This window comes from Sphaerodactylus townsendi, linkage group LG14 (assembly GCF_021028975.2).
Source record: "Sphaerodactylus townsendi isolate TG3544 linkage group LG14, MPM_Stown_v2.3, whole genome shotgun sequence".
Lineage (NCBI taxonomy): Eukaryota > Metazoa > Chordata > Lepidosauria > Squamata > Sphaerodactylidae > Sphaerodactylus > Sphaerodactylus townsendi.
The window spans coordinates 21,615,381-21,641,919 of record NC_059438.1 but is presented as its reverse complement, the minus strand read 5'-3'; the positions used below and the strand labels follow the sequence as shown (position 1 = coordinate 21,641,919).

Below are 26,539 nucleotides of genomic sequence, written 5' to 3'. Positions count from 1 at the left end.
TATGTGTGCTCAATAGTGCATACAATAAAACTGACTGCTATGTCACACAGTAGCACATGACAAAATATTTTAACATCTGAAGAGCTCCAACACTGCGGGGTACATTAACTTTTCCAACCCGCTGTTCTATCTTGATCAAACAAACCATCTTCAGCTTGATCAGATATCAAGCATCAAGTAAGACTCTTATTCTCTCACTGATGCTTCTGATTTGTGCTTACAAGGACTTCTTCAACTTCACCTTGGGGAAAGCAATTTTTTAGTTTAAAGCGTACAATACAAGACGAACAAAAAGGTCTGCGAAACATCTAGTAATCTCAGAGTAACCTACCAGCAAAGTGTTTCTACCTGTTCTCCTTCCCCTATCCCCCAAACAACTTAGACACATTGCCAAAGGGGGAAAGTTCCTGAAAGCTTTCATAGAGCTGCCAGAGTATGTAAATTTGTACTGCGAAAGAGAACAGCTAAACAATTTCTGGATTTCCCCATTTGTCTAGCTAAAGAGCACTGCTACTTGTGCATTAAAATGCTACTGTTGCTTTGTATGTGACTAAAATCCTCGGCAACTTGAATGAAACGGGGCTAAAGCGGGATGCTGAAAAGGTCCACCAGTACCTCCTGAAGCGGAAGGCCCCACCTACAGCTGTGTCAGCCCATCCCTCATCTTCCCCACCCCCACCCCTACCCGGGCATCCCAGCTGCTGTGGCCCGACTGCCTCAGCGTGAGGAAGAGGAGTTGCTAACCCGACAGCTGAATAATACGCCAAGGAAAATTGGAGTCTTTTCTCAAACCAATGAAGACTGGACAATGAATGTAGTTAATTGGTTCCTGCTCACACTCCAGAAATAAATTCTATTTTTAAAAAGAGAGCCAGTGTGGTATAGTGGTTAAGAGCAGGTGGATTCTAATCTGGAGAACCGAGTTTGATATAAATCCAAACTCCTCTTCTCTTCTTAAAAGGACCAGGTGATCCTAGAGAACCACTGCCAGTCTGAGCAGACAAGACTGGCATTAACAGACTAATGATCTTCTCATTCAGTATAAAGCAGCTTCATGTGAAATTGACATGAGAGTTAATATCGCAATTTTCTACTGAGTTGCCAAATTCTAGTCCTCTTACCACGAGAGAACTAAGCAGTTTATTCAAACTTCTTCCGAATGAGAATTATGCACAGGGAAAACTGGAGATTTAAGGACCAACTATTAACATGTTTTCAGAATTGGGAGAGGAGCTCCTGCCATGAAGAGCTATTGTTCCATACAAAATTCTTTAATCCTAGGTGGCATGTTAAATGGTCATATATAAAGCATTTCAACTGACCAGAAAAACTGCAGCTCTAGCAACTCAATATCTACTTTGCTGTAACAGCATTAAAGTGACAAATGACTATAATCCAGTGGCTCAGGGCCAGTAAGTTCTACAACAAGCAGACCTGTGCAAAACAAACACCATGCTAAATTTGTATCGAGAACTACAAGTGCAAAATGCGAACAGTTTTTCTAGCGCCTCTTGATTTTTTAAGTAAGTGATGATAACATATGGAAGAGACTCCCCAAAATGGCTCTTTACAGAAAGAAAGCAGGTTCAAACAATACAAAATATTACATGAAGATTCTAAAGACTTAAAAACAAGGGAAATAGTACCTGGTAAAGGTCTAAGCATTTAATTTACACTGAGTGGCAGCAAAAAAGTTATTCTGCCCAACTGATCAGCAGATATTTTAAAAGATCAGAATTCATCCATTCTCCTTGCTTGGCATCCTTTTCTGAATCTCAAAAACTGAATCTCAAAAACACATGTATGGTTTTCATTATTTGATTATATATAGCAGCTCACAGATTATGATACCCAATTCCAAGCAAAACCAACATGTTTTAATTTTGCAGAGCTATGTCACTGTTATAAATGTTCCTTTTAAAGGAGTCAAATGCTTTCATTTCCAAGTCAGAATCCACCTTAAACAAATGGGAATCCCAGGCATTCACACCTCTGCCCTGCACAGCAGGAACAAAAGCGTAGTCTACTTATACAAGAGAATGGGGAAATAGAATTGGCTGCCCTTTTTCAGACTGCAAGTGAGGGATCAGGTTTTTTAATGCTGGTGTTAATATCCAGAACTCCCAGGAAACTGAAAAAAACAAAGTTGCAAAGGTTTAGGAAGAACACTGCTCACTTGCCCATCCACCAGGGTAAGTGCTCCAGGGAGGGCAGATCCGTCAGCATGGGTTCACACCGCCTTCACAAGTTGCCCCCCCCTTTTCTGGATTGGGCTGTAAAAGAACCTTGTTCACATGAGAAATGTTTACTACCAAAAATACATCAATATCTCCCCTACATTCTGAAAAGATAACCATTATTCTAACACTTTCAAGAACAGGTTTCACTAAACTATTCCATTACAAAAGGATCAAGGTGGCACAGGAAATTTGACCTGAAAAACAAGGGAATTTATCAGATTTCATGTTCAGACTTATCAGCCTAACAAGTAGAGGGTTTCAGAATAAAAATTCCCCAAGTAGCTTAAATAGAGAAGCTGTAATAGTGAATTAACAGTGAATCCTGCAGATACAATTTACTCAGGATAGTCTTTTTTAAATGCAAGCAGGCTCTTCATAAAGAAAGTAAAGTTACATAAAAATTTATACGTGCTTAAAACACAATGAGCAGCACTTCTGAAGTTAAGCTACTAAAAACCTCATCAGCCACAATACTGACATATCGCTTAAGCTGCCCGCATACTGCAATTTTAAGACAAAGTATTTTCATCTACATCTAGAGACCAACAAGCCCAGGTGAACCACACCCACAAATCAGGTTATTAAAGGAAAAGTTAACACTCATTTCAGCATGGTGTAGTGGTTAACTTTAAATCTGGAGAGCCAGGTTTGATTCCCCACTACTCCACATCAGAGACAGACTCTAATCTGGAAAACTGGATTTGTTTCCCTGCTCCTCCACATGAAGCCTGATGGGTGATCTTTGGCCAGTCTCAGTTCTCTCAGAATTCTCTCAACCCCACCTACCTTACACAGCACCTATTGTGGGGAGGGGAAGGTGGTGTGAGCTGCCTTGAGACCCCTCAAAGGTAGAGAAAAGCAGGGTATAAAAAACAGCTTTTCTTCTCCTTCAGTGGGCACAATCTCACCTACTGCACACAGTTTTCCTAAATTGCAGGGCATTCTACAAATATTATCTAAGGCAATGCTGTAAATGAAAAGCCAAGACTGCAACATTCATGCTATCCTGTCAATACAACTGCACAAACCACAAGTGCCTCCAAAACTCAAAGCCTAGAACTGGCAAAGGGGTTACAAATCACCCAGCTCACAGTCTGACTCTTTGGTCTGTCGTGATTTCCCATGGTGGTTTTAGGACAACCTATTCTCTCAGTAAGGATCCCCAGCCCCCACCTCTCTTTTTACACATACAGTCACACACATGTGAACGGCCAAAGTTCCTGTTGTCAGGCAAATATATAATAAAGCATTCTTGCAGATATGCAAGATTGTCACCTGGCATCTTACCCAAGTCCCAGTCCCTATTTTTATCAGTGGCCTGTTTCTTCTCCCAACCTACCTACTTCTTTGTATCCTTGCTTTTTGGGGAAAAAAATCCTAAAATGGATTCTCTGTAACTGGATGGCTGCAGAATATATACACACGTCAGTGGCTTTTCATGCCGCACACAGCCACTTTCTCAAAACATCTCAAGCAGAAGAGAAACCCATACCACCTATGAACATGGCCCTCTGCTATTCCAGCTTCAAGGACCTGTAGCCCTTAAGAAAGACTCCACAGAGAGCTCTAGAGGCAGCCTAGTGTAGTGGAAATCAGACCTGTGCTCTTCTGTCTTCAAGGTGCGTGAAGATGCTTTAGTGTTGGCCTGATTTAAAACAAGAGAATCCCTTAGCCAGCTATAAGCCTAACCCAGTTTTTCAAGACTAGTAGCTTTAGACAGCTATCTGGAAAAAAAACAAAGACAACGCATGCAAGCTATTAGTTTGCTTTTCCTGAGCAGATACCACAAACTCATTATAGGTGATCAACAACAGACTGCAGTTAAGCGTCAGTTTCAAACTGAAATAAACAAGCGACACTAGCACATTTGTTCACACCTATTTGGTTTGTAATTTTACTGTATTTAAGTGGTTAGTCAACCAGCTTAATAAATCAAATGATGCAGATTTCTCCTGCACATCCAATGGAGATGCGTCGTTCTATGGCATAGGTGTCAAACTCGCGCCCCTCCACATGTTATGGACTACACTTCCCATCATCCCTTGCCAGCATCATGCTGGCAGGGGCTGATGGGAATTGTAGTCTATGAACATCTGGAGTGCCATAGGTTCGCCACCACTGTTCTATGGGATAGGTAAAGGTAGTCGCCCTGTGCAAGCACCAGGTCATTACTGACCCCTGAGGTGATGTCACATTACAACATTTACTAGGCAGGGTGGTTTGCAAATGCCTTCTTCAGTTGTCTACACATTAACCCGAGCAAGCTGGGTCCTCAATTTGCCGGCCTCAGAAGGACAGAAAGCGGAGTCAACTTTGAGCCAGCTACTAAAACCGACTTCCGCTGATATAGAACTCTGTGGGGCACAGCTTACTACTTTGCCCCACAGCTCTAAAGCAGAATCAGCATGTTTCTCAGTTCTGAATGGGTGCATGTTTTTAAAAGGTATTCATGTTATATGGGTTAAACTAAGTAGCTTTACCCCACTGCAACGATACCATTAGACCAGTGGAAATGTATGTAGCTCTTGATATTATTTTTGTGCACCAGTATTTACCTGTCTGTCACAACCAGAAGTTCCCCAGAAACTGCCTGCATTCAGCCACTGCAATGCAGAATTTGATGAGTATCAGACTACAGGACTCCACCACCACCAATCAGAGGTATCCATAGCTGAACCTATCAGACAGCATACACTGGCATCTAAGTAATAAATACTCCTCACAAAAATAGCCTTGTTTGAATACTCAAGATCTGACTGCAACTCTTAGATGACAGTTTTTTACAAGTCAGATACTGAAGGGGATTATTCTTTCATCCACAGAATGTGATACCCCTATTGGAGCTCGCCACAGAAGTTTGGCTAAAAACATTTTCACTTACTTCAGGATCTGCATGTACCTAATCTGATCACTAACTAGGCTGATCACAGGCTACGCCCTCCAGTAAAATTTTCTTTTCAGGGAAGTTTCAAGGCAGAAGTTCTCACCTCAATGCACGGAAGGAGATTCAGACTAAACTATGTTCAGTTTTAAATGGAAGTTCAATGAATGGAGGCTGTCTCTATAGAACATCTGTACAATGTTTATGGTATCGCCTCAAATGACTGCAAGTCTTCTAAGAATGATTACCTGGCTAATGATTTTTATAGCCATCCTTTACTATTCATGCACATCACATCAAAACGTCACTCCATAAATAATAGTAAAAGGGCTGGCACAAACCAACAAAATAAACGCATTTCATTATGTCAAAAAAGGGCACCATAACCTCTTAAAAATACAGCATTCTGACACCACAACCACTTCCCCCTGCCCTAACGGAATATCTGGCGACCCTACAACTGAGAGCAAGTGAAAGAACATCTCAGGTAAAGTGTATGAAGAAACAAATGAATGCAAGTCTCCCCAACGTAGCTCAACTGAGCAAAACACTCAGGAGTTACTGCTCAGCCAATGCAAACCTTGGCACCTTTATCTCCTTGCCTCACCTCCTCCTCCAGAAAAGGTAATGCCTCTTTAGAGTTCCCCTGCTTAAAGTGGAAAATAGAGCTGCACATTCACACAGATGTCACAATGAAAATTTTTGCACCCGTATACATGTGAAGTGTAAACAAGTCCAAGCTGACTTCTGGTGAGAGTTGACTATGACCAAACTCAGTAAGTTTCCATAGCCCATTTCTTCAAAAAACTAAACACACCTCATGGTTCACCAGGGCTTTGCTCTCCAATGTCCACACAACTGTCTCAACTTCAGAGAAAACAAGAATTAGGATCCAGCTTGATCTACAGCAATCCTACTGTACTTGGCACACCAGGGAGAGTTTCATTGGTGCTCCTTAAGGGAATTGCCTCTCCAGCAGCAATGCCCCAACTGTGTGGGCACCTTCATACATGCTGAATATTGAACTTTCAATGCATTTTCTTTACATTTTCAGTCCACACAGAAAAACACAGTTGCAGTGTGCTGAAAGTGCATTATGCAGCATGTGTGCAAATGTCAGTGTTTCAATTAAGCATTTAAGCACATGCACATAAGACAGCAGCCTTTAACGCCCCAAGAAAATCCTATGCACTGTGCTGATCTCCTTTGAAGACTTCCAGGTAAAAAAATGAGGCAGATAGAACAGGATAGGATAAGCGAAGATGTCAGGTTCCCCCCAGGGAGCAATCAGGCACATGCATTCCTGACACGCAGCAGAGCCCTGAACAGTCTTGATTCAGAAGCTGATTTCCTTGGCTGACTCTGCAGCGTGGAGACAGGCCGACCCAAGTCCACCCATACTGCAGGAGCGCTGAATCTGCCGAAGGCTGAGCTGCTTGGCTGCTCTCCCACAAACGCTTGCCTTTCTTGGGCTGCTAACCAGCACGTACAGAGGAATAGCCCTGAAACCCAACAGGGGCTTATTTCTGAGTATGCTCTTTCTCATAGACCAGTGATGGCAAAACTATGGCATGGATGGCAAAGCCAGAACGCCAGCGTTCAGCAACACTCAACAACAATTACTCTCCTGGTTGTTTCGTAATTATTTGACGTTTCTTTACATAATGTAAAGCACCACGCATGACTGAACTATAGTTTTAAAGATAAATAAATGATACAAGAGAAAAGTTGGGAGTGATTTCTCTTCCTTCCTTTGTCTCTCTGCAGCCTCCCCAGGTATGGGCTTTTTCTCCAAGAAGGTAATTCTGGTTCAGATCTGAATCTGTCCCCATGCATCTGGTAACTGAGTGTCGAGCATGGAGCTTGCATTGTATATCTGACCAGTCAAAATGTACACAAGGAAAACGTATGTTTTATGTGGTAACCCACCCTGTCCGTCAAACACCCTGACGGATATTTATCAGTCCCTTTCCTGCCCAGAGATAAGCTCAGGGTGGGTTACCGCACACAATGTACGTTTTCCTTGTGTATGTTTTGACTGGTCAAACATGCAATGCAAGCTCCGTGCTCGACACTCAGTTACCAAATGCACGGGGACAGATTCAGATCTGAACCACAATGACAAAAAAACCCACAGCTGGGGTGGGGGAGGCTGTAGAGGAGAAGGAAGGAAGAGAAATCATCCCTAACTTTCTCTTGTATCATACCCAACCCTACACCGAAGTCCTGGGGTGGCTTACATAATGGGGTTAAAAGCCCTGTTAAAACATAAAACATTAAAAACCACCATAAAAACATCTTTTAAAACAATCAATAAAAACATCCATTAAAAATCCCCACCCCTCCCACCCTCCAGGTGGCATCGATACGGGGGACCCTGGGGGTCACACACTGAAGGCCTGTGTAAAGAGTAAATAAATAAGTAAAGAATTGTTTCGCTTTTGTTGGGTCTATGTGGATGACAGGTTGACCTGTCAGCAGAGTCCAGCTTGGCACTTTCTGAATTTCTGACGCGCCCAGCCCAAAAGGTCCACCATCATTGATTATCCCAAGCCAGAGCTATTCCACTAGGCCTATAATGGAGGACAGAAAGAGAGCTGAGATGTCTACCAGTGGTGTACCAGCCTATCCAATAATTTGTTTCTAGCGCTATTTCTGCATGATTTCATAACTCGTATTTTAAAATGTGTCATAAATTGAATTTTATTTATATTGTTAGCTGCTAGGATGGGAAATTAAATCTAATAACATCAGTAGTGGAAATAATAGCAGTATAGTACCAATGTAGTAACAGTAACAAGAAGTATAGCAATATATCATTAACAGACAAAAATGGGAAATTAAATCTAATAATATCAGCAGTGGAAGTAATAGTAGCATAGCACCATTGTAGTAACAGTAAGAAGTAGTATAATAACAATGTATTAATACTACTAGTAGTGATAGTACAATAAACACTAATAGTAACAGTATCAGTAGTAATAAAAGTGTTAGTAATATTAACAATGACAATGATAACGATGACCTGGAGCAGACTCCAGGATGGGTGTAGTTATGGGGGGTGGGAGGAGATCCTGAAGCGGGTCGCGGCCTACCCTGCAAGGGCGTCGCCCTTTTTGCCCCCCTCCCAGCAACACCTCGCCAGCTCGAGACACGCGAGTCCCCGAGGTTGCAGCAGGGCTGGCGGAGCGGAGACAGCATGTTCCGCTCCAGCAGGAGGGCCGGGCCAGGCCAGGCGAAGGCCCCGAGGAGGCCCCTCCGTTGAAATGGCCTCTCCGCGAGGGCGAGGCGGGCCCTGCGACTCGGTGGAGGCTTCGTTACCTGCGCGCTGTTCACCGCCATGGCGGCGCCTCCCCTCTCGGGGAGGACGGGGGGGACTCGGCGTCTCCTCAGCGCGCCTCACGCTGCTGGCCCCGCCGCCGCCATCTTGTCTGGCACGGAGGGGAGGCAGAGGGAGCGCGAGGCGGGGAGGCCCAGCCGCGCATGCGCCAAGGCGCGCGCTGGCGGTGGCCGAGCGCCAACGACCGGCCGCCCCTCTCGCGTCCCCCAGTACGCATGCGCAGGGCTGGGTCACGGCACGAAGGGAAGGGCAGGAGAAAGAGCGCTGCGACGCATTACGCATGTGCAGGCCAAGGAAGCGAGGGACGCGGGGAAGGGAGTTCGCGCGTGTTCCTCTGGAGCCGAAAGGAAGAGGGTGTTCTGCGCATGCGTAGATTTGTGAGAGGGAGGAGAGCGACAATTGCGTGTGGGAACGAGGGAACGGCTGGTTCTGCGCATGCGCCCACCGAGAGAAATTGACACGCTGGGAAGGGTGAATGAATGAATGAACCGCTGGTTCCAAAGCGACTGGCATTTTAAGGGGGGGGGGTCTTCTTTTGCGTATTTAGTTACTTGTGAATTTATTTTGTTTTAGCTGTTAACTGTTTCATGGACCACATAATTCAGTACACAAATAAATAAGAATAAATTGCATACATTTTTATTACCATTTCGATTTATTCCCCGCCTTTCACAAAAAATGAAATATTGCATTGGTATTAATTCAATATTAAAGGAACAACCCTCGTGCTTGTTGCCGAATAAAAATCATGGTAACTGTTAGCCTGACCTTAATTTTGCTTGTTTTATTGATTGTCCCACTGTGTGGTTGGAGGGCACGACACAGCAACCTAACTGAATGCATACAGAGATTGATCTGGATGGGAGATTCGTCGGGAAATTCACAAGCTGTGCCTTAATTCCCACGGTGGAAGAATGCAGAAAAATATATCCAGTTAAATAGTATCCAAAACTGAAAATTCCATTCTGCTCAACCAATGCCCTTCCCCTCCATGGCTCAAGGCGGCTTCCAACATATAAAACAAAATCATACATTAAGTAGCAATTTAAAAACATAGATGGTGGCTAAAACATGTGATCTTAAAGATACTAAAAATTCCAAAACTCAATGTATGGAGTGTTTTTCTCAGTGCTCTTTGCAGCACAGTGAGGCCTCCTTAAGTTTCTCTTGCTCCACTGCCTGCTTCATAGCCTGCCTGCTTCCACTTCTGTGTTGCTCCTCGCCATCGCAGGATTGCTGGCTTTGTGTTCAAAGCCCTTTAAATTTTGATGTCAATATTTTTATGCTATATCAATATTTTTGTATTATATTGATAACTTTTTGTTATATTGTTCTTGTGATTTTCACAAAAGCTGGCCATAGATCCCTCAGAAAAGCCCATGAGGAGTGGGGGAGACTGCAAGGAGTGGAAACCCCGGAGTGAGGGGAAACCTTGCGGTTTCCTCCTTGCCACAAAACCCCAAAGCCAAGGAAAACCAGGTGTTGGGATCTGTGGCATCATAGCACAGAGTGCACCAGTACAGAAAATCTCTGCCTGGAAGGAAATGTTCCCCTCCTACAGGGCAGAGGAGGATGTAAACCTGTTTAGAAGAGGAGCTTGGATTTATATCCCCCCTTTCTCTCCTGTAAGGAGACTCAAAGGGGTTTACAATCTCCTCCCCCCGCCCACAACAAACACCCTGTGAGGTGGGTGGGGCTGAGAAAACTCAAAGAACTGTGACTAGCCCAAGGTCACCCAGCTGGCATGTGTTGGAGTGCACAAGCTAATCTGGTTCACCAGATAAACCTCCACAGCTCAAGTGGCAGAGCAGAATCAAACCCCGTTCTCCAGATTAGAGTGCACCTGCTCTTAACCACTGCACCACGCTGGCTCTTAGAAAGGCAACGTGAATCACAAGCTTTCCCGAAAGTCGCTGTTTGGCTATCATTACGCAGTAGAAATTTTATTGTAAATAACACATCATCTGACAAGTTACAGTCTGGGTGTTAGCAAAAATAAAAATTGCGTAGTTTAAAAAAAAAAAGTATGAAAGTTTCCCAGAAAAAGGCTTACAAAAACCAATACACAATCAACACCTTGGTTTTTCTGGATTGGCAGGGAAATCTTCTCTGGCTTTATCATTTAGACTTTGTCAGAACGTTGGCATTTGTACATTGAAACAGCAGTACATGTATTACCAATAGACAGAGGAGGACAGTTTAGTTCAAACAAGAAGCAACGGCCCCAATCCCACAGGGTCGTAAGTCACTACTTGGCCTGGCTACTGTAGCTGCAAAGTCACAAGTCCAATTGCGCTATTGCCTCCTACTCATTTCAAGAGCCCCAGTTCAGTTCTTGATACTCCGTGGACCTGTGATTTTAACCCTAGGAACTTCTCCCCCTTGTCCTGCCCTTAAGAGATTGTCAGCCACTGGAGACATCCTTCCATTTCCTGGCTCCAGCTGACCAATGAGATGGATTTGTCATCTGCTACAGCAGAATCCACCCATTTCAGTTTTTAGAATTCACCTGCTCCTCCCTCTGGCCTCCCACCTACTGCCTGCATCTTCAGGCAGATGTTTTCCCTCCATTCTTTACCTGCCACCATTTTCAACAGATGTTTTGGTAGCAACTATTCTTCTTGCTTGGACTGCAGTAACATTTGGCATAGGATATTCACCAGCCTGGCGGACAAAGAAACCTTTGCAGAACCTCTCCTGTAGTTCCCCAAAGCTGTTCTCAAAAGTTAAGAAAGAAAAAGGGGGAAATGTATTAATTCAGTAGAGGATGTGTACATAGGCCTCGTCCGAGGGTGAGCCATCATCTTCCTTGATCTGGATGGCGTTTGCTTTTGGCTTTCTTCTTTTTGTCGTCCGACCTCGATTTTAACACACACACACATGCAGAAACCCCAGCAATGGCTTTCGGAAGGTCTGGCCCTTTCTGCCACTTATTGTTCTCTTTGTCATACACCTGGACAATCCTGGAGAAGACAGTGTCCTCCCAACTGTACCCTCCAAGGATGTAAATCTTGCCGTCCCAAACAGCCACTCCAGATTCGCTGTTTGCTGCCAGCAAAGAAGACACCCGGGTCCACTGATTGCATTGCGGACTGTACGATTCCACAGCCAAAATGTCAAAGCGAGTCATGGTTTCTAGGTAGTCGTCGCTGCCGCCGATGGAGTAAATGTTATCCTCCAAGGTACACATGCTGTGCCAGCCCCGGGCGGTGATCATGGGCCGCTTCTCTTCCCATACATCCATGTGATGATCGTAGCAGAGCAAGTTTTTCCTATAGGGACCAATTTGATAATCGTGGCCCCCCGAGATATAAACAAATTCATCGTGGACCGCTCCAGCATGGCCATAGGTAAACCTACAGCAGGAAAAGAAGAAGCCTTGTCAACTGTTTTAGTGGATAGCCATGTTAGTCTGCACTAGAAGATCTAGATTTCAGTGCAGCAGCGCCTTATAAGCCAAAAACATTTTGAGGGTGTACGTTTTCAAGAATCAAAGCTCCCTTCATCAGATACAAGTAGGAATGGAAACCCCTAAGTCTTTATATCCCAGTCCAAAGTTGGAAGGGACGTTGCACCATCATCTTGAAATATGAAAACTCAGGAATCAAAACTCTAGAAATCTTATACCCTCAAAATCTTTTTGATCTCCATAATGCTTTTGATCTTATTGATGTTGATGATGAGGAAGAGGAGTTTGGATATATATCCCCCTTTCCTCTCCTGTTAAGGAGACCCAAATGGGCTTACAAGCTCCTTTCCCTTCCTCTCCTCCCCCCCTTCACAACAAACACCCTGTGAGGTGGGTGGGGCTGAGAGGGCTCCAAAGAACTGTGACTAGCTCAAGGTCACCCAGCTGGCCTGTGTTGGAGTGCACAAGCTAATTTGGTTCACCAGATAAACCTGGTTCACCAGATTAGTGGCAGAGCAGGGAATCAAACCTGGTTCTCCAGATTAGAGTGCATCTGCACTTAACCACTACTCCATGATTTGAAGTCAACCTCACCTTTCAATCCCAAAGTATACCCAAGAATGTCTTCCAGTTGCACCTGTCTACATGCACATGCATCGGAGTCCCAATTGTTACTGTTTGTTTACTTACTGCATTTATGCCCTAACTTTTCCCTCCATCCTCCATGGTACCCTTACAATAACCCTGTGAGGTTGGCTATGCTGAGGGTATGTGGCTGACTCAAAGTCCCTCAGTGAGCTTCCATGGCAGTGTCAGCATTCGAACCTCGGTCTCTCAGACCCTAGGGCCTAGCCTGAACGTGTCAACCACTACACTACTGCAGCTTTCTAGTACTGGGGGTCAAGGGTGTTGCGTCCTGTCTTTGGAGAGAAAAATCTGTCAGCCTCCTCCAAACTGTGGCGCATTCTAAGGTCTTCCGTGTCCCCCTATCATCCCCTTGGAATCACTCCTTATGCTCACAAAGGTGGAAGCCTTCAGACTAGTCAAGAATAGGCTCTTGGATCTTGATTTTCATAATTTGACTCGTGCTGCCAAGACAACCTGTTCTCCAACTACATTATTAATCCCATGCGAGCGTGGAATTATGGCATCATATCTTCGTCTGCTGATTAATCCCACCCAGTGGAGAGCCTTGGCTACGGCAAGATGTCATGTGCTGCCATCAGCTCTGCTGGAGGGAAGATTTAAGAATATGGAACTTTCTAAAAGAGTTTGTTCATGTGATATGACTACGGTTGAAACACTTGACCATTCTTTGTTTCTATGCCCTAAATACAATAAGATACGCATGAAATACATGAATTCCATTTTCTTGCAATGTTCTCAGTGACAAGAGTGTTATAAGATACCCAATCTCCTGAACAGCTCTGATGTGCTCTTTTGTGAAACTGTTGCAAATTTTATACTGGAAATTTTAACTGTATTTCTTAACCTTGTTTTGTTTTAAAATTTTGTCCTGTTTTATATGCCAATAAAGGCTTGTGTTGTTGTGTCCCCCTATCTACTTTTGTGCTTGCTCCACCCCAGCCAAGAACATGTGCCCATTTTGCACAGGCACGTTTTCACTAGGAAGATCACACTGGATAATGTAGGACTTTCAAATGTACTTTGCAAAGGATTTTACTGCTGGAAATGGTAAAACCCACTTGCAAGTGATCACTGAAGTCGAGTGTGCTGTTTGGCGTGTGCAAAATAGCCTGCAACTGATTTCCTCAAAGCAGAGACCTATCTAGGGAAAACGTAGCCCAGTGCAAAATCTGGATGTATGGGCGGCTGTCCTCCCCCACCGCGACCAAACAACTTTTTTTGCACCAAGTTTTGAAGTCAGTGTATGGACCCGGGGGGCGTGGGGGGGGGGGCGGAGGGGTGTGGGGGGCAATTTTCTGCCCCCCACATGACTAAATGGTCGCAGCCCAGGGACATTTGACCCCATATGTCCCCTGGGCAGTACACCTCTGCGTCAAAGTTACCTTGGCAGGCCGGCGACATACACCCAATCATCTTTCTCAGGACTGTAGATCTCCACAGAGGAGAGCGCTCCATTTTCGTTCCTTCCACCAATCGCCACAAGCATACTTTTTACGGCAGCCAGATAGAAATCCACCCGACGTTGCCTCATGGAAGCCAGCTGCAGAAAAGAAATCGACATCTTTGAAGAGTTACCCATCACGCTTTAAGATGACTGCAGGGGCATCGTTGCCGTACGCTAGGGATGCCAACTCTGGGTTGGGAAATTCCTGGAGAATTGCATGGGTGGACCCTGGAGAAGGTGGGTTTAGGAACGTCAGCAGGTTTCATGCCAAAAAGTCCACTCTCCAAAAAGAACCTTTTATCTCCAAGGGAACTGATCTCCATTGTCTGGAGATCAGTTGTAATTCTGGGAGATTTCCAGGTTCCGATGGCAACCATGCCACAGTCAGGAGATTGTCCCTTTGTCCTAGACCGGCCCTCAGGAACCAACAGACAGTCTGGACACAGTTATTCAGCAAGTGCAGTTGTTTAATGAATACACAAAGGCTAGGAACAGGAACAGAGACCTGCAAACTGAAACACAACGTTGCTGCCACAAGATAGCTCAGCTGCAACCTCTCTTTTATAGCCAGCCTCCCATTCCCTAGTGCCGTGGTGGCGAACCTTTGGCACTCCAGATGTTATGGACTACAGTTCCCATCAGCCCCTGTCAGCATGGCCAATTGGCCATGCTGGCAGGGGCTGATGGGAATTGTAGTCCATACCATCTGGAGTGCCAAAGGTTCGCCACCACTGCCCTAGTGCAATAACCTCTTGCAGGTGGGTTACTTTAGTCTGGCTCCTGTAAGGACTTAGCATCCATGGCTGCTAACCTGCTACTGCGTTTCCTCTGCTGTAACCTAGCATGCAGCCTCCTCCTGCGTTGCTCTTGGGGCTCTGGAGACAGGGGAGGTGACAGGGCTGGCGGGGTCCCTTCTGGCTCATTGTGAAGAGGCTGAAGAGCCTCAGAGCTAGGCCCGGGCTGGGGAATCTCAGAAGTTGAACCTGGCTGTGGATCCTTGCCTGCATGCTCTGCTGGAGCCTCTAGACCTGGTCCTGCAGGGACTTATGACTGGTCAGGCTCTGCATTTACAGGGGGTGCCTGCCTGGGGACCTGGAACCAAAACTGTCCCCTCCCAGGGGTCCCCAACTAGACCAGGTTGAGCCATAACACCCTTAGCAGACCAGGTGAGACCACAAAATTAAGGGGATGGTCCCAGGTGTGAATTACCTACCCACTGGTGAAAAACAGGGCTTATAAGCGCAAGAAAACAACATGGAGTAGCTTAGAGAAAAAGTGTCTATGCTCCCCTTAAAAAACAGGGTGCAATTCCAGTCTAACTTTTCACTCCTCATTCAGCCAAAACAACAGTGCATGCACATCTGTAAAGCTGATGCCACTAGTCTGATCCAAGATTTGGCCCAGGACTATGTATTCCTGGACGTCTTATGGCAAAATCGCTCCATGATCCTCCTGAAGAATTTTTGTTAGAAATCATTCTGTATCTTGCAGTTTCCCTATGAGGAGAGAGATTTTTACAGCTCGATCCAGAGAAGGCTGGCCGACCTGGACAGAACCAGTCCGGGCCCACCCCATCCAAAAGGCTTTCCCGTGGCAAGGGAAGCCCAAAAAGCAAAAAAAAATTTAAAAACCACCTTCAAGAATCCCCCGTAGGGGAAAGCGGAGATATGTCATGAAAAACTGTCATATCTCCAAGTCTGGAGCATGGAGGATTGGGCCCTTTCTGCCCCTCTCTCTGTTTCCTGCTGGGCTTGCTTGTTCTTTGGGGTGTGAGAGCAGAGGTGGTATCCAGCAGGTTCTCACAGGTTCCTGAGAGTAGGTTACTAATTATTTGTGTGTGCCGAGAGGGGGTTACTAATTGGTGATTTTGCCACGTGATTTTTGCCTTAGTTACGCCCCTCCTCTCAGCAGTAGTGTGCAGAACTTGAAGCAGTCTAGCAGGAGGTGCACCGGCGTGCGTGGCAGCCTGCGCCTGCGTGCATTCGTTTCCCGCCCAAGGACCGGCGCAGCGGCTGCGTCCTTGCCACAGCCCCGCCCAGGAATGCCTCGCCCCTGGAATGCCCGGCCACGCCCCCGTCATGCCCTGCCCAGCCCCATTGGCGCTACGCCACAGTTTGAATCCCACCACCATGGGAACCTGTTACTAAAATTTTTGGATCTCACCACTGGGTGAGAGAGTGTGCTTTGCAGTCATTGTCCCCCCCCCCCCCCGGCCCTGCTTTTTCTTTCGGGGGGAGGGAAATGCTAGCAGGGGACGAACGCCAGGCCTTGATGGAACTCGTGGCGATTGGCTGGCAGCGATAGGCAAGATATAAATATTTTATAAACAAACGTATATATAGGCAAGTTATAAATATTTCAATAAACAAACACATACGTGATCTAATAAATAAACAAAACAAAACGTCAGAGAGGATTCCTTTCCTTTGCAAACATATACAAAAATTAAAAAGGGAAAAATAAATTGTACGCGTTACAGGTTAAGCCTCACCTTTATCCATTGGTTACACCGAGGGTCATACCTATATAGAAGATTGGAAGCCGCGTCACCCCCATTGTCTCGAGAAAAACTGCCGCCGGCGACGAAAATGAACCCTCCGAGCACCACGGCGCAATGGTGACTCCGCCTGGCCGGGAGGTGGGTCTCCCTCACCCACTGCCCCATTTTGCAGTCTAGGAAGCAGGTGTCGTCGCTCAGCTCCAAGCAATGTTCCGACACCTCCCCGCCCACAAAGAGCAGCTTCTCTTCGCTCGCGCGGAGAACGGTCCTCTTGTTCTGCAGGACCGGTTGGGCTGCGATTTGGTTGTGGTAGTGGACAGCTTCTTCGACGAAGCCCTCGCAGTTGCTCTCCTTGGGGATGAGAGAGCAGATGGCCGGCTTCACGCGGTGCAGAAGGTCACTTTTGGGGATCAAGGGGAAGTGGATGTTTTCCAAGACCTGGTAGGCCTCGGTTTCCCTTTCCGGGTACTGCGTCACCCACTGCAAGGCGGCCTGCAGCAAGTCATGCTCGCATTCCTGTTGAACGTCGTTGCTCTCGAGGTACTGGCACAGCTTCTGGATGGAAATGTTCTGCAGGAAATCCGACGTGAAGGACAGCGTGCCAAAGTTCCTCAAGATGAAACTGTCAATGTAGGAGTCCAGGCGCCTGAGGTTGTAGATGGAAGCCAGTTCTTGGAGGTACAGGTAATTCTCCTCATTGACTTCATTCTCCAGGTACTCACAGCAGAAGTCAACGACCTTCCAGATTTGCAACAGGTGAGCCATTTCCAAAATGTAGTCAATATTCCCCCCGTCCAGGGACAGATCACAGCCATAAAGGAAGTCCACGATGGCTTTGAGGCCTATGTACGAGGCTCCAAAGAGCTCAACCTCCTTCTGATAGGCCTCTCTCATGCCAATGGTGAACATGGAGTTGAAGTAGTCGCTGCAGACCGCTAGAATGTTCCGGTGGGCAGGAACTCTCTGCTCTTCCGCTACCAGGACGATGTCACAGAAGAGTCCCTGGTGCCTCTGTTCGTTCAAGCTCTGGAGAACTAGTTTGGAGTGGTCAGCCCATTTGTACACCTGAAACAGAGCAGACGTCAAAAACACTGTTCCCTTTTTAAATTTATTCTCGCATTTCTACCCCATCCATTCCCCGCAGGGCTCAGGGCGGATTACAGCCATCAAATATAAAAACACAATAAAAATGGAGTAATGTTTGATAAATACAGTAAAATACAATATATTTTTAAAAAACATCCCAATAAAATGGCGCCAAATACTCTTGCGCTTGGGAGACCAGCTATAACGGAAACTAACCTGGCTGGTTTGGTGGAAACGCCTGGCGGATTACCTCCATCTTACAAGTCCTGCGAAATTGATTTAAATCCCACAGAGCCCTGTTGGGGCCAGAATAGTAAAAGCCCTGGCTCTCATAGAAGCCAGTCGGACATCCTTGGGGCCAAAGATCAGCAGAAGATTCCCCTCCGATGAACAGAGGGGCCTAAGAGGGCAAAACAGGGAGATGCGGTCCCAAAGCAGTTGAGACAGGGCGGCTTGGTAACCCAAGAATTAGGACTAATTAGGAATTAGGAAGAATTAGGACTAATAAAAGGAAACACTTCTTCACGCAACGTGTGATTGGTGTTTGGAATATGCTGCCACAGGAGGTGGTGATGGCCACTAACCTGGATAGCTTTAAAAGGGGCTTGGACAGATTTATGGAGGAGAAGTCGATTTATGGCTACCAATCTTGATCCTCTTTGATCTGAGATTGCAAATGCCTTAACAGACCAGGTTATCGGGAGCAACAGCCGCAGAAGGCCATTGCGTTCATCTCCTACATGTGAGCTCCCAAAGGCACCTGGTGGGCCACTGCGAGTAGCAGAGAGCTGGACTAGATGGACTTTGGTCTGATCCAGCTGGCTTGTTCTTATGTTCTTATGTTTTTATGTAACCCAAGAATGGCATCTTCATTGTAGAGATAGAGCCAACTGTGTTTTGTTTTTTTCTAAACTAAAACTTTAGCATTCAGGTTAAATTGCCAGGTTGGCACATTGCGATAAATAAGTGGGGTTTGGGTTGCAATTTGGGCAGTCGGTCTCAAAAAGGTTCACCGTCACTGGTTTCCATGCACTGATTAATGTATATTGTGGAAAAAGAGAAATGCCTGGTTGCGCTGTGCCACCTTTTGTAGGTTTTACATGCATCCTGTGTCCAGCAGAACATCATCTTCTGTATTAGGACATTACCCCTGTGGACATGGCAAGGCATGCCAATTATCCCTGAACACTAAACAAATTTGGGTGCTGTGTGGTTTCCGGGCTGTATGGCCGTGTTCTAGCAGCATTCTCTCCTGACGTTTCGCCTGCATCTGTGGCTGGCATCTTCCTGAAGATGCCAGCCACAGATGCAAGCGGCAACCGCCGAAATACCTATCGACTCGTGAAAGCCTTCGACAATACACTAAACAAATTGAAAAGACCCCCCACTAACATTAAGTGGAAATTGAACCAGTTCACCGATTGTTCCACAAAATGGTCTGTATACGTCATTTTCTGCCCTTGTAATTTGCCTCAGGTGGTCCATTCCAACACTGAAGATTAAATAAATAAATAAATAAAATGCCACCCACAATCAAGCAATCTTTTGTGAATGATCACACCCCAGGGTTTCCTGCAGAGGCAACAGAGTGCGGTATCGAGCAACACACTGCAGTTTAGCAAACGTACGGAAAAAGACATGTCAAAACCAGACCTTTGAAGTTTCACTTATCTTGTGAGGACGAGAAATTCTTGCCTGTCTGGTTCCCTCCATGGCTGCACCGCTCATGATCCTGTGGATGTTGAGAGGGAAAAAACCTATAATCAGCTTTGTATGAGGCTTGGCCACTCGTGCACATATGTGGCTCATGAGCCATACATGTAACTATTTGTTTAATTGACAATATTTCCAACACCTTGCCGTTTGGTGCAGAGACCTCCCATGGTAGCATACAAACAAACGTTAATAATATCATCCCTGGGAAGTAACCTACAGCTTATAATTAAGTCAGATGTGGGGTTGCCAAGTCTAGGGGCGTTTCCCCACTCACCAAGATCCCCCCTATGAGAGCAGCGTGCGGCATCCCTGGCGCGCGCCTGGGCGTCCCCACGACCCCGTGCTCTGCGCGGGGTCATCAAAAGGCGCTGTTTACAAGAGCGCCAGGAATGCCGCGTGCTTAGGGGGCGCAACAGCGGCAGCATCGGGGCGGCTGCGCTGTCGCCGCCCTGTAAAGATGAAGTGCCGGGGGACCCCGCGCAACTTGAGGAGAGTAGCGTGGGGCTTAAAGTAAGTGGGGAAAGGCACTAGATTAGGACATTCCTGGAGATTTGGGAGTAGAGTCTAGAAAAGGTGAGGTATGGCAGGGGAAGAAAGGTCTCAGCAGAATACGAGGGTGGTGGAATCTAGATGGCCACCTGTCAGGGGTGCTTTGATTATGTGTTCCTGCATTGCATGGGGTTGGACTTGATGGCCCTTGGGGTCTCTTCCAACTCTATGATTCTATGATAGTTTTCTGGAGAATACAGTGGGACCTTCTCCGGCCTCTAAAGACCAAAGAAGAAGGTGCTAGGTGCAGGTGTTAAAAAAAAAAAGGACTGCCACCACAGAGAAGGCCCTGTTCTCCCTTGCTGTCGACAAACCCTCTTAAATCAGGGGTGCCCACATTAGATTATCATAACCGGTTGCTTCTCTCCCTCTGCTCAGCTGTGATGTCTTGGCTCATGAGGGTGGGGCTTTCGGCAAGTGCCACCTGGCAAATGGACAAACTCCACAATTCCTGTGCACCTGGCTTCTCCATTGGCATTGTGACCTCCACCTTACAGAATAGCCTGTCTGAGAAGGTCCCCTTGGGAGATTGGCGGGGTAGAGATGTAATATATAAATACAAATGTGGTAACTAGAATCCACAGACAAGACAACTAGAAATTGTTTGAAGCCGCATTTCCTGCCAACCACACACACTGGAAAAGCAGTACCCCAGACCGTCAAAATATAGAATACACTTATATAATATATAAATAAAATAAACAAATAAAGGTCAGGAAGATCCCCCACCCTCCTGGCTTTTCCGGCTGCCCACCTCCTCGATTGTATTAACTGACGCTATGTAATTTACCTTTGGAAAAAGATTCCTGGCACGAACGATAAAATATAAGACTTTACCCCCTCTTTTTTCAAGAGGAGGAGGGGACTACATTGTTGTGGTTGTTCAGCATAACCAATCTTGAGCAGTTCCAAGTGGTTAAACATTAAACCTCTCGGATAAGATCAGTTTCAGCACAGAAATTAAAGCAGTGCATGCAATTGTGTGTCACGAAAGGGGTGAAATGAACAGGCTCCGTGGAGAGAGAGGTACCCCCCCCCCCATCAATGGAGCCCACTTAACGTTATTTTAGAAGCTGAAAGGATTTTTCAGGCCCTACTAGGAAGTCCACAAAGGAGGCAACTAGAATCCACAGACAAGACAGCTAGAAATATTGGAAGCCACAGTTCCTGCCAACCACACACACTGGAAAAGCAGTACCCCAGATCGTCAAAAGTTTATTTTGTTTATGGATTAAAAGTATTTAGACTCCACTTCTTTATTGTTCATATTCAAAGCTGCTTGGCAGCCAGAGGCCAATATTCTGTAGGGTTGCCAATTCTGAGTTGGGTGGGTGGGGGCTGGGAAAGGCCGATTTTGAGGAGGGGGATCAAAGTAGACATGTAATGCCGTCAGGCCTACCTCCAAAGCAGCCATTTCTCCAGGGGAAATTCTCTGGAGATGAGCTGCAATTCCAGGAGATCTCCAGGGAAGGCACGACACCTGAATCCTAAATTGGAGTGGGAAGGAGTTGAACACCCAGTCCTGGGTCTGAAATGAATGCCCCGGGGATGCTGCCATCGGGCCTCCAGACTACAAACTTCTTCCCCCCATGCTTTAAGAGGCATGTTTGCCGTCATCCAAAGACTACAGTTCTGCTTAGTTTAGTAGCACAACAAGCTGAGGTGTAGTCCTCTTGTTGTGTGTAAAAAGAAAGAATGTGGGGTGGGGGAGGGAGATCTGGATGCCGGATGCTCAGTCTAAGGGAGGTGGGAGTTTCCCATCATGCACCATCCCGAGAAGGTCCCAGCTAAAGCAGGCAGCTGTCCCAAGAAGGCTCTTACCGCAGGGCTCACGGCTGCTGCTGCTCTTGCACTTCTCTCCTCTCCCTCTGCAGCCATGTCTTATCCAGGAAACACTGGCTAGACTGAAAGAGAATCACGCCAATGAGAGGAGAGAGAGGCAGGCCTGTAGGGTGGGACCAGCCGAGACTGGGACTCTCTCTGACATGCAGCCAAGTCTCTGGAAGCAAACAAGAGAAGCGGCAGCTGCCGCTGCAGCCCAGAGGTCAGGGATCTGGGCATTATCATTCTGCTCAGGCTTTGAGCAGAGATGCCTTTCTCTGCCGGTGGGGGGTGGGGGGAGGAAGACTTTGGAAAGCAGGCAATAGTGTGGCATGGAGAAAGAAAGAAAGAAAGAAAGAAAGAAAGAAAGAAAGAAAGAAAGAAAGAAAGAAAGAAAGAAAGAAAGAAAGAAAGAAAGAAAGAAAGAAAGAAAGAAAGCACAGACAAGATTAGAGCAGAAAGAAAGAACAGACAAGACTAAAGGAAGGAAGGAAGGAAGGGAGGGAGGGAGGGAGGAAGGAAGGAAGGAAGGAAGGAAGGAAAGGTTATTCACTAGGCTATACTACACACATACAAAGCCTTTATTGGCATCATACAGTAAAACATTTTGTAACCAGAAATATTTTACAACCAGAATAACACTAGGCTATAAAAACAAAGGGCATTTGATTTCCCACAGAAAATAGACCCTTTGCAGAACAGAATTTACTTGCAAGAAAACATACGTTAGGAGGTTGTCTGCTGAAATGGGTATTGCTGAGTTTTATCAGAACAGAGCAGTACATTAAGTGCACTGTGAGACTGCATTTCCGTTCTACTTCTGGCAGTGCAAAATAATTCTGACAGAGCTAGATTTGAATCTGGCAGCACCTTAGAAACTGACAAGACTTCACTTAGGTCTCTAAGGTGCTACTAAACTCAAATTTAGGTAGTCTACTGCAGAGTCATTGGATCATGTTTCTCAAGGTCTGAACAAAACCCAGACATTTCACAGCCATTTGGAATATTTTGTAGCTGAACAAAACTAGGGAAATGGTGTTGTCACTCATTGTTATTGTAAACTATCATTATCTCTATCATGATTATTTTTCAGTTTTTATACAATCATCTCCCTCCCCCCTGCGTTTCAGGTTTTTAACATTTCATAACAATTTGGTCCTGCCGTTGAATATTTTTGTCCTCTGTAGCCACGTCTGCCGACTGAGAATTCATGCCGTGCAACAGATAAAGTAGGCTGCAATCCCTGAAAAATTATGCCCCAATAAAATATATATTAGTCTTTAAGATTTTGTCTTTGGGGGTGGGACGGTTCAAAGGGGTAAGATGCCATAGAGTCCACCATCAAAAGCAGACTGTTTCTCCAGGGAAGTTGATCTCTATCATCTGGTGATCAGTGGTGGTGAGGCCAGGAGATCTGCAGCCCTTATCTGGAGGATGACAACTCAACCAGGAATGGAAATAATTTACAGGATGCAAGACTCAGAGAGTTTTTCAAGGAAAATAAAACAAAAGTCTATTTATTATTCTAATGCCAATAAAGGTTATTGTGATTGTGATTATGATTGTCTATTTATTATTCACATTTTTTTCCTGCCCTATCCCAAAGAAGGATATTGACAAGCTGGAACGGGTCCAGAGGAGGGCAACCAAAATGGTCAAAGGTGTGGTATCCATGCCCTAGGTCTGAGGAGAGACTTAGGGAGCTGGGGATGTTTAGTTTGGCGAAGAGAAGGTGAAGAGGTGACATGATGTTTAGATGTTTGAAGAGATGTCATGTTGGTGAGAGAGCAAGCTTGTTTTCTGCTGCTCCAGAAACTAGGACCAGGAGTGATGGGTTCAAGGTGAAGGAAAAGAGATTCCATTTAAACATCAGGAAAAACATCCTGACAGGAAGTGGAATGCACTACCTTGGAGTCTCCTTCTTGGGAGGTTTTTAAAGAGAGGCTGGATGGCCATCTGTCAGAAATGCTTTGATTATACGTTCCTGCATGGCAGGGTGTTGGACTTGGTGGCCCTTGGGGTCTCTTCCAACTCTAGGATTCTATGACTCTATGGGCCTTTCCCCACTTACCTTAAGCCCCACGCTACTCTCCTCAAGTAGCGCGGGGTCCCCCTGCACTCCCCACGACAGGGGTGGCGACAGCGCAGCCGCCCTGACGAAGCCGCTGTCGCACCCCCTCAGTGCGTGGCATCCCTGGAGCTGGAGAAAACTGCGCCTTTTGATGACCCCGCGCAGCGTGGGGTCGTGGGGACACCCGGGCGCGCGCCAGGGATGCCGCACGCTGAGAGCAGCACGCGGCATACAGGGGAACCTGGTGAGTGGGGAAACGCCATTGTATGTCATTGTACTCTGCTGAGGCCTCTTCCCTGGCCCCACCCTCAAACCTACAGGAATTTCCGAACCTAAAAGAATTGACAACCCTATTTTTCAGCTGCTGTGAAATTAGAAACTACAGAGACCAGAAACATTCCAGGCCAGCAGGGGGAGACAGTTGCCTCTGAAATACAACTGAAATGCTGAAATTCAAGCGATGCTGATTCAAGTTTTGCAATCGTCTAATTCGTGGGCTAACTCAGCCATTTGCCCTGACCTGACCCAGGCTGGTCCCATTTCCTCAGATCTCAGAAGCCAAGCTGGGCGGGCCCTGGCTTGTCTTTGGGCGGGGCTGGGAGTTCACCAAGGAAGTCCAGGATTGCAACACAGAGGCAGGCAACGGTCAACCACTTCCTTTCATGTTTCCGTAGGGGCTTGGCATAAATTGGCTGTGTCTTGACAGCACTTTCCCGCCATCAACTCAGCAATGAATTAGGGATTCAAGCTGTGATCCAGAACTCCCAGCTCCTTGTTTGCTATAATATGTCTACCCTGTGTCAACATTATAGGTCTTCCCTACTTCCCCTTGGCAGTTTGCCATGTTTATTCACTTAATTTAAGTGGTGTTCTGCTCTGTCCTTACACGGCGTGGTTTACCCTATTAGAAAACACCCAGTGTGATATCACTGGGCAATCTGCCCAAGCAAAAGGTGCGTAAATAAAGCCCGTGTGGTACAATGGTTAGACGGTTAGACCAGGATCCAGCACACCCAAGTTTGAATCTTCATTCTTCCCTGGAAGCTTGTTGTGTGACCTTGGACTTATCACCAACTGTCTACCTCATAGGGTTGTTGTGAGGATGACATAGAGGAGAGAAGAACACTTCGAGTCCCCATTGGGGAGGGCAAAGTGGGGTTATCAATGAAGTTAATAAATCTATATCTCCACCAAAAAGCCTGCAATAATGGCTAGTGCAGAAAAAGACTGTACTTTACCTAAGATGAAACCTCCTACCAGCCAGGGAAGATGGTGCCTGTAAAGAAAGTGTATTTTAACATTATTTTATTAAGTTGGCATAACGCAGTGATGGAGAACCTATGGCACGGGTGCCAGAGGTGGCACTCAGAGCCCTCTGTGGGCACACACAAACAGAGTTCATCATGTGGGGGCGGGAATCACACACACACACACACACATCTAGGCTGGCCTGGGCCGCTAGGCTCGATTATTAGCATTAAACCTAAGATCTAGTTTTGGGGAAGCAGTGTAGGTAACCCTGTTAAGCACTGTTAAAACCCCACTGATTTTCATGCAAAGAACTAAAGCGTGATCCTTTACCTGGGACTAAGCTCAGTTGCTGAAACAAATGGGGCTTGCTTCTGGAGTAAAACCCTCCTAGGAGAACCGTGATTCACCCGTTGGAAGTGTTGCACTGTTGCTTCAAGACAAAGCCAGCGACTACGTCCAAGCTTACTCCCAAGTAACACACACCTCAGAGCCAACCATTTTTTCTAAACTAAAACCTCAGTATTCAGGTTAAATTGCCCTGTTGGCACTTTGCAATAAATAAGTGGGTTTTGGGTTGCAGTTTGGGCACTTGGTCTCAAAAAGGTACGCTATCACTGGCATAACGGTAGCCATTTTATATGATTTTTAGAACCTAAATTGTCTTCTCTGTCCATTTATTTTGGCAAACATCGCTGTAGAAGTTCGCATTCATCTACCAAAGTCACCCAAAACCATTAAAACAAGTTAATTGAAAGGCATTCCTTTGGGTTCCTGTAATTGTCATCACCTGGGAACCATTGAGATGACAACTTTGCTATGGCTTAATTAGAAAGGCAATTCTATTGGTTCAGCATGTACCACATGGGTTAGAGTTTTTATATAGAGAGTTTTAATATGCTATTAAGAGGCACCTTTTTTTTTTTGCTGGCTATTGTGTTATCCTGTTTCTATGAACTATTGCTTTGACTGATCCTTGCATTCTTTAAACTCTGTCCCTGATTTGGAAAGATACAGCTTGCTGCATGGAACCAAGACAATGCAGAAGTAAACCTTTCTGATTGGATTCTATTGGGACTGATTCATCACATTATCCACTGCAATTTTCCAGTTTGTTTTTTGTACTATCTGCTCATGCCAATATCAGTGCCTGTGTGAACTATTCTTTTTCTTCAATACATTTAGAAGAAGAAGAAGAGTTTGGATTTATAGAGTTTGGATTTATATCCCCCCTTTCTCTCCTGCAGGAGACTCAAAGGGGCTTACCATCTTCTTGCCCTTCCCCCCCTCACAACAAACACCCTGTAAGGTAGGTGGGGCTGAGAGAGCTCCGAGAAGCTGTGACTAGCCCAAGGTCACCCAGCTGGCGTGTGTGGGAGTGTACAGGCTAATCTGAAGTCCCCAGATAAGCCTCCACAGCTCAGGCGGCAGAGCGAGGAATCAAACCCGGTTCCTCCAGATTAGATACACGAGCTCTTAACCTCCTACGCCACTGCCGATGATGCCACTGGACCAAGTCAGGATGAGGTATCTTCATATCTAAAGGGGATGTTGGTTTAGATGGACCTTTGGTCTGATCCAGCAAG

The 26,539-nt window shown here is 46.0% G+C and overlaps 2 protein-coding genes across 4 annotated transcripts in view; both read right to left on the bottom strand.

Moving 5' to 3' along the window:
* The window catches only part of USP10 (ubiquitin specific peptidase 10), a 31,487-nt gene extending 22,895 nt beyond the window's left edge, over nucleotides 1-8,592 (bottom strand). For both annotated transcript variants that reach the window (XM_048515626.1, XM_048515627.1), the window contains exon 1: nucleotides 8,443-8,592. In XM_048515626.1, the coding sequence (XP_048371583.1) occupies nucleotides 8,443-8,463 (21 nt within the window). In that variant the 5' untranslated portion in view covers nucleotides 8,464-8,592. The remainder of the gene's footprint in view (nucleotides 1-8,442) is intronic.
* Nucleotides 8,593-10,377: 1,785 nt separating this feature from the next.
* Nucleotides 10,378-22,049, bottom strand: KLHL36 (kelch like family member 36). 2 transcript variants are annotated; one of them, XM_048516177.1, is made up of 5 exons: nucleotides 21,635-22,049; nucleotides 19,202-19,280; nucleotides 16,454-17,527; nucleotides 13,901-14,058; nucleotides 10,378-11,817 (listed from the first exon to the last, which is right to left on the bottom strand). In XM_048516177.1, the coding sequence occupies exons 2-5, from the start codon at nucleotides 19,274-19,276 to the stop codon at nucleotides 11,262-11,264; spliced, it is 1,863 nt and encodes a 620-aa protein (XP_048372134.1). In that variant the 5' UTR covers nucleotides 19,277-19,280; nucleotides 21,635-22,049; the 3' UTR covers nucleotides 10,378-11,261. The 2 variants fall into 2 exon arrangements, with proteins under 2 accessions (XP_048372134.1, XP_048372133.1); XM_048516176.1 differs by lacking the exon at nucleotides 21,635-22,049 and adding an exon at nucleotides 21,213-21,515.
* Nucleotides 22,050-26,539: the final 4,490 nt, after the last annotated feature.